Source organism: Myotis davidii, unplaced genomic scaffold (genome assembly GCF_000327345.1).
Source record: "Myotis davidii unplaced genomic scaffold, ASM32734v1 scaffold49, whole genome shotgun sequence".
NCBI lineage: Eukaryota > Metazoa > Chordata > Mammalia > Chiroptera > Vespertilionidae > Myotis > Myotis davidii.
In genome coordinates this window covers 1,352,315-1,360,852 of record NW_006300375.1, presented here as the reverse complement: position 1 = coordinate 1,360,852, position 8,538 = coordinate 1,352,315, and the positions used below count along the sequence as shown (strand labels likewise).

Sequence of the window (8,538 nt, the reverse complement as noted above, 5' to 3'; positions counted from 1 at the left end):
ACATTCCCTCATGTTGTGAGCCAACCATAAAATTATTTTTGTTGCTACTTCATAACTGTAATGTTGCTACTGTTATGAATCGTAATGTAAATATCTGATATGCAGGATGGTCTTAGGTAACCCCTGTGAAAGGGTCGTTTGACCGCTAAAGGGGTTGCGACCCACAGGTTGAGAACCGCTGTTTTAAAATAAGAATTCACCAGGTCTAACTCTAAACATTGACTCTATTTCTCTGAGCTGAAACTAATAAACTATTAACATTTTTAATGCTTTAACACCTTTAAATTTGTATAAAATATAACCAATTTTGTAGATAGTTCTGAAAGAGCAATTTACTTTACCTTTAAAGAGAAATCCTATCATAAATTGGTCCACAAAACTGACCACATAACATTAAGATATTTTGATGTTAGAAAAGTAAGAACAGTGTTCTATACTTGATGCAATTCTATAATGATAACAAGCTAGAGGCTCCCATGTCTGAACCGGGACCTTATCTATATTACTTACCAAAATACAGGCTGGAGTAAAGGTAGGTTTCCAGTTGTGAGTACACGAGACAGAGTTTATTCTTGTATTATTATGTATTAATTACTGTATTACCTTCCATACAAACAACTGTATACCTACTTTGTCCCAGCCTGTATATTTTTTTTATTCAGAGAAGGATACTTTAGCCCAGCATGCATTTACTATAAGATAGTTAATGGGATGCCAAAGGAGCAGTGTCTCAGACACCTTATTTCGTAAATCAACTGCACCATCTGAAATACACTCACTCCATCCTGAGTAGCCAAAGGCTGTGTCCCATGTGTGATCTAAGATCTGCCGCTCAAATTTGATCAAATAAAAAAGGACAGCTGCTCAGCCTGGCCCAAACATGCACTTTTTCATCGTCTGTTCAGATGTCTCAATTCTGCAGATGGGCCTACTTAGCATTTTAGGCATAAACTAGAGTAAGGCTGAAGGGACCTAAGTGAATCCTAAATCTATGCACAAAATTAGCAGCAAATACCATGAATGTACATACACCCATTGGTCAGGCTTCTTTTCAAAAAGAAACCCCTTTTGAACTTATTCATGTTTTACCAGCCATGGTTAGATGAAGTCTGCTGACACCATCATTATCTGTCTGTCTATAATCTAACCTTCAAAATGCGTGGATTCCATTTGGAATCTGTAATCTATCCACTATCTCTGCCAACTGAACAGATTATAACTATAATTTTCACAGATAATAAATTCCTAATGCACAGAAAGATCACCAGGGCCAATCTGGAAGAGAAAGACATCCATCATTTCCCAGTAACAGATACCGTTTTCCTGAGCAAAGGGAGTTCATGAACAAAGCAGGGAGGATGCAGATTGATTATTAGTTGATTATTAGGTGATGGGCAATGGCTCAAGAGGAACTCAGTTAGACTGATTCACCCAAAGAATTGTCTTTTAATAAAAGACAAATTAGCAAAATCAACTAATAAAGTGAAATAGTGAGCAGACTGTATGAAATCCTTTTTCAAATCAGTAAAAACAGTAACCGTTGGACACAAAGTTGTTAATTTGATTGGAAATAATAATACAAGAAAAATAACTGGCTGCTTTTGACTCAAGTATTCGGGTGAACAGTGGTGCTATTTATTAATAGGAGAAATTCTGCTGAACAGGCAAGTTTTGGAGAAGTTACGAATTCTTTCGCAGATCTAATTTCAGAGGATTTTAGGCATCTAGGAGGGGTTCTTGAGTAGGCATATGAGCATACAAGTCGGGCATACAGAGAAAGTTCAGAACTAGATTGTGAATTTGTGAGTATGGTAGTATTGACATTGATGGTACTAGGGAGTGAATAGGCAGAGATTGAATATTCAGGTGGTGGGTTGAAAAAGAAACCTAGGAACACTCAGATGGTGCCCTGAGCAGTGTGGCTCAGTTGGTTGGGTGTGCCCTGTGCACCATAAGGTTGCTGGTTTGATTCCCAGTCAGGGCACATACCAGGGTTGCAGGCTGCCTCAAATTACCAATGGTTTAAACCCAGCTCACAAATTTCCTCATCAACAATCAGTTCTCATGGGGCCATAAGAACCGGAATAGCACTGCATGGAAGTCAAATAATGAAGGTGTTTTAAGAAAGGAGTTAGAGATTAAATAAAAATGAAAACTAAAATTGACCATTGAATTGGCAAAGTAGAAATTGCTGGTGACCTTGAAAACAAAAGGATTGGGTCAAGTGCTGCTGCAGCTGAGAAAAGCCTGTGTGCAATGGGTTATAGCAAGAACGGGATCTGGTGAAGCGGAGACAATAATTGTAAGTGCCTTAGGCAGCAATTGTGTTTTATAACTCTTCGTAATATGTATCGTCATCTGACAGAGCATACGTATTATTTGTTTTTATGTTTATTGCCTATTACCTCCCCTAATACACACTTGAATATAAGTTCCGTGAATGCACAGATTTTCTTTTTGTGTTTTTATAATTAAATTTATTAGAGTGACATTGGTTAATAAAACTATATAGGTTTCAAGTGTACAATTCTATGATACATCATCTGTATATTGTATTGTGTGCAGATTCTTTTCTTTTGTTCACTGATATCTTCAATGACTCTAATATTTCCTGATAAACCTCAGATGCACACATGGAAAACTGTACACTTAGCACCCAGTGATGGTTTTCAAAGAAAACACTAGACATGACTGTGCGTCATGTACAAATCAGAATGAGAACTCAAAATACAATCTAGGACAGCCGTGGGCAAACTACGGCCCGCTGGCCGGATTCGGCCCGTTTGAATTGAATAAAACTAAAAAAAAAAAAAAAGATCGTACCCTTTTATGTAATGATGTTTACTTTGAATTTATATTAGTTCACACAAACACTCCATCCATGCTTTTGTTCCGGCCCTCTGGTCCAGTTTAAGAACCCATTGTGGCCCTCGAGTCAAAAAGTTTGCCCACCCCTGATTAGGCCATAGCTTATTTTTCAGGAGAATGAAATTATGAATTATAAATAATTGTTTTATTTTTAAATTATAGAATCACTGCTGGATCATAAGTAATATACTATACAATTTGGGCTGTTTATTCAATTATGGGGTGGTTACTGACAATGTGATGAAGGTTAGGCAGTTCTTTTCTTCCTCCAGCTGTGTATGTGCGCGTGTGTATGTGCGTGCATGCGCACGTGCACTTATATTTCCTATCTGATGGCAGAGCTGGACAGTGGAAAGTAACTAAAGCTCTAGAATATATAATTTTATAGATTTTTCTCTGTTTGCACAGTTATTCAACAAATCACTTCTCTATTCCCCACTCTGTACTTATCATATTCAGATATTCAACTTTCTATGAAATTTCCTCTAAACTAGACAGCCTCTGGTGATCACTCTTTTTGCTAAATTTCCTTATCACTAATTGTGCCTTATGTATCTCCCCAAAGAATTATAAGCTCTCTAAGGAGTTTCTTTGCCTCACAAAGTATAACTGAGACAATTATTTGCACATGCAACTCACTAATAAGTATTTAGTGATTGAAGACCTGAATTAATAAGTGAATAGAAATAATGCACAAGCTACCTAATACTTCTTTCTAACAAGTGCCTAGCCTGCCCTGCTATCAGACTTTTCTGGCAGGGTCTCTGAGTTTTCTTTCAATGTCCATATGTTTTGGACTCTATCTTGTTTTATCTTTAATAGCAGTTCTCAAACTTTACAAAGATAGATAAGGCAGTAAATAAGAAAAAAAATTGTATAGAAATGTTAAAGGTCATATGAAACAATGATATAACAAAGGATTATTCACTTAGGCACATGGGCAGGGTGTTGATTTATAAAATCTCCCAATGCCTTCCCAGAGTACAAGCATTTTGCAAAATGAGATCTTCCTGTATAATAGATGTTTTAAGTTATATAATGAAATGACACACAAAGACTAGGCTTAAAGTTTTAAATGAGAGAAGAGCATATTAAACCTATACTTACTCTCTTCTATGTCCCAGCACTGGGTGATTGGGTCTCCATACTTAACATCTTGGCGTCTAGCTCGCCTATGAAAAAGGGATTTAACTGTTTAGAACTTCAAACAGGATAATTAAAATATAGAAAATTCATGGCTAACATTAATAACAGTGACAGAAGCAGAACTATGCTTATATTACTACCCAACTTAAATGTAGGTCAATATTCAAATCACTCTAACATTACATACAATAGTAGTAGTAGTAGTAGTAGTAGTAGTAGTAGTAGTAGAGTCCTAATGGCATGAATCCTATTTGAGCAATAAGATGATCTGAATTTTACTAAACTACTACAGTGTTCTTTTTTTTAACATTTGACAGCAAAATAGGCTGACTATAAATATAATCCAGGTTTTATATACATCAAATGGGAGTAATCACACCTACCCTTCTTTTTAAGGCAGCCATGGGAAAGTATTAAGACAGAAAGAACTTTAGTGGGTAGGAAAGTACCCACTAAAGTACCCACACTTACAAAACACATCATATGATGATTCAGTCTTACATAGATTTGATTAAGCAACAAGGTAAATACTGTCACTTTAAATAGAAGTACAAGCTTGATATGGTGTAAATGGCAAGATTTTATTTGTATCTGCTGATATGTACTTCACGTTTTCTGACAGTAGAGTTGACAATGATGATGATAGTAATAATAAATAATGGTTTATTGCATTATTGTCATGTATTTTCTTTAAGAGAAAATAGTGACTATTATATGAAAAAAGAAAAAAATGCTGAAGTTAAACAAGTATTACATAATTACAATATATCTTTGCTTTGGCTATTTTATATTGGCACTTCAGAGATCACAGAAGTCACAGCAAACCTTTGGCGATATCTAGAGTGTTTCTTAAGGGCAATGTTAGCCCTGTGCAAGAGTCATCTATCGTATACATTTATTGGCTCATGTGGACACTGTGCTTGTAAGGGAGAACATCGCAGTGGCATGTCTCCCATTGACAGTACAGTCTGGGGAAGTACAAGAAAACTTATGATAGTGTAAGGTATAGAGGTCAAGAATGTTTTTAAATCTTGACTTCTTAAGCAACAGGGCCAATTCATCAAACTGAAGGTTTATTACCAGCTAATGAGAATTCTTACTTTTTAGCTTGTAGAAAAGAAAAGTATTCCCCAAATACTCACTGTGCTGAGTATATCCTCGAACAAAATCTATAATAAAATGTTGGTGACTTTTTATTTTCAATTTGTAATAATCTCCACTCACACTTAATTCAGAGATTCCAAGGATTATAAAATACCTCCTAATTTTAATCAGTATCTGCTATTATACTATATCTTAAATTTGTGATCTCTGAAATTTGCATTTTGACAAATCAGAAAAAAACTTGAAAAGAAAAAGTGCATAGTCAGGAGTGGAACTAACTAGCTCTCCTGTTATCTTATTTTGTTAATAAAACCTAAAGATTAAAAAAAAATACCATATACAATTCACTGACTTTTTACCTAGTGGAAAATGTACTTTGACAATATTTTAGGAAATAGTGCTACTACTATATTCCACATTTACAAAATTACATCATGATATATTTAGCCAGCTTCAGTCATACTGATGGGCAGTCAGGTTCTTGCCTTTAATTTTGCTGTTGAAAACAATGCTAAAATGGACATCTCTGAACATATAACTTTTACCTGTGTGTGTAGCATAACTCCCTAGCTGGGAATTACTGACTCAAAATAGCATTGTTTTTAAGACACGCAAAGCAATGAACTACACATGGGAGGGCCCATTTTGATGTTGAAGTACATATGAGTGGCAGAAATTGGTCAATTAGAGTTATTACTATAAACATAAAATTATACCAAGTCACTGGATATGCTATGGATTGTATGCAACCCACACTTTTACAAACATATATATATCTACACATGGAAAGAGGAAGGAAGGTAGAAGAGTAAAGCAATAGAAAGAAAAAAAACTTTTAATTATGTTTAACATCAGTGAAGGAAAAGAATATAAACAATTTATCAGAATTTTTTTTTAAATTCCACATTTCAGAATTTCACATTCTTTCTACATAAAGATTCAGTGCTATGCTAAACTATAAAAGAAAGAATTTTAATATTCCTACTGTTGACCATGTTTTCTATATAATATTTTCTCTTTAAACTATAAGACAAGGTATTCATGTGAAATATTCATTGCACAGAAAGGAAGGTGCCATATTAAATTCATGTGCATCTTACCTTTTTGAAGTGGGCGTATATCGAGAGCATGAAGTTCCATCCCAGGCACAATAGGGGTCTCTGGCGAGACAACAGTCTGCACAAGCTTTCCCATAAGTGTCACATCTGTGCAGTGAGAGCTGAACCAATCCATCTCGGGAACCAATGTACAATTGTTGCTGCAAAGCAGGCAAAACAAATGAATTAGCAGCATCTTTCAAACTAGTCTTAAGAACTTCCCTTTCTTGAATACCACATCACAGATCTAAATCTGTCTCCTAGGGTGACCTGCCCATAATAAACACTTGTACAGACACATAACAAAGAGTAAGATAAGTCAATCACTCCTACCCTTGACAGGATGGTGATTTGAAGACCTTGGTACTAAAATGGACAGCATTCTATTGGGCTAGAGTAACCTTGGCAGTAATTGAAGAAAGTTAAAAACCAGCTGCTAGACTGAGGAATTAAGATGTCAAATTCCTTCTCATTAGTTGAAAATATCCTTTGGTAGAGTATATCAAGCACACATACTATGGGCGATGCTGATGGTCTTCACCTGACATAGTTACTAGTGGAAGAGATGACTGAAAAGAGATTTAGGAAACTTTCTTGTGGTTTTAACTAACCATTCCATTTGCTAATGAAGTATATACTGGCCCCTGAAGGACAATGGGTTATATGTGGGAGAAAAAGTATTTGGCATCACTATGAAGAAAGTATTAAGGAGACTTAAGGAATACCTTATCATAAATGAAAGGCTGCAGGATACTGAAAAAAACCAGCAAATGCAGTTACCTTTTGAGAATAAGTTCTGAAAATAATGCATGGCTCCCTATATGTATTCATTTGAGTGTATGTGGTGGTGGTGAGGAATTGGGGAAGAGGGGGGAGGGTGGTACAAGTGAATGAGCCATAGTCTATGCCTTCAAGAACTTCAAGAACTCATACCCAACTCAGGGGACCATGTGAAACTCTATGTGAAGAAAAATAATCGTAGAAAGCAGATATTGGCACAAATAACATACATGTACTCAACCTACAGAAATTTTTTACCCATTAAACTGTTAGTTGAGACTTCCTGGTAAGTAAATACAATGTTCGTTTTTTTAGTATTTGTTTTACTTCAGTTCTCCATAGTGTTTGACCTAAAGAGTTGAAACCTTCTTTGCTTTCTCTGGTTCTTCCTCTTTATTTCTGCCTGACTTCTGTTTCCTTTGATGGTTCCTTTCTTTGCTTTAATTGTTGGGTCTCTCTGTTTTCTGTTCTCATTCCTTTACCCTTATTACACAAAGACTAGAGGTATCTTGAAAACAAAATTGTAGACACACTGGTTTCCCTAAATCTACATCTTGGCAAGAGGCACCATCTTTAGCCACCCAAGACACAAATCTGGGAGTTGTCTTTAATCATCTTTCTCTCTCCTTCGGCCTGTCACCTTATCTTTTCCATTCTCTCATATAGAACTCGCTAATCTATTTCCTCTTCTCCCTCTTCACCGCCACTGTCTGTCTCAGTTCTTATCATTTCTTTCTTGGATTACTTGTAAGTGTCCTAATATTTCCACTGGCTTCAGCCTTGCTTTCCAACAACCCCCATCTCTAACCCAAAGGTCAATCAATCCATCTTAAGCACTGTCATACCAGACTGGTCTTTCTTTCCCTCCCTCCTTCCCTCCCTTCCTTCCTTCCTTCCTTCCTCCCTTCCTTCCTTTCTCCTTCCCTTCCTTCCTTCTTTCCTCCCTCAAGAAGGATCTGTCCCCACGCAGAGCCCGGCATATCCCCGGCCACCACTGCGCCCCCAGGGGTGCGCGTGATGGGGTGGAGGGTGGAGAGGTTTTAGTTTCCTGTCTTCTCTCCTTCCTTCCTTCCTTCCTTCCTTCCTTCCTTCCTTCCTTCCATTCATTCCTCCCTTCCTCCCTTCTTTCCTCCCTCCCTCCCTTCCTCCCTTCCTTCCTTCCTTCCTTCCTTCCTTCCTTCCTTCCTTCCTTCCTACCTTTCTAAAAGGAAAATCTTATCACCACACCCTCCTGCTTAAGGATTTCATTGTCCTTAGACAAAACTGTTAAACTTTTTAGAAGGACATACAAAAATGTACCTAATCTGCTTTGGTCTTATTTTCCCAGACTCATTTCTACTCTCTTGTCCCTGGAGCACAGATTTGTCCTTTGCTCTAATTGTACAGAAACTTATTAGAATACACTATGGTCTCTCGCTCTTCACACCTTTTCAAACATTCTCCTCTTCTACTTGGCATATGCTTTCCCACCCATCTCCCTTTATATTTTTCTGGTTAACTCCAACATTCTTGATGGCTCAGGTTACATATCTCTGCTTTTAGC

General features: G+C 36.8%; 1 protein-coding gene across 1 annotated transcript in view; it reads right to left on the bottom strand.

The window, feature by feature from the left end:
- SEMA3D (semaphorin 3D) overlaps positions 1-8,538 on the bottom strand; it is a 125,550-nt gene that overhangs the window by 11,832 nt on the left and 105,180 nt on the right. The window contains exons 14-15 of the mRNA XM_015572693.1: positions 6,219-6,376; positions 3,976-4,040 (exon numbers count right to left, since the gene is read on the bottom strand). Of these exons, the coding sequence (XP_015428179.1) occupies positions 3,976-4,040; positions 6,219-6,376 (223 nt within the window). The remainder of the gene's footprint in view (positions 1-3,975; positions 4,041-6,218; positions 6,377-8,538) is intronic.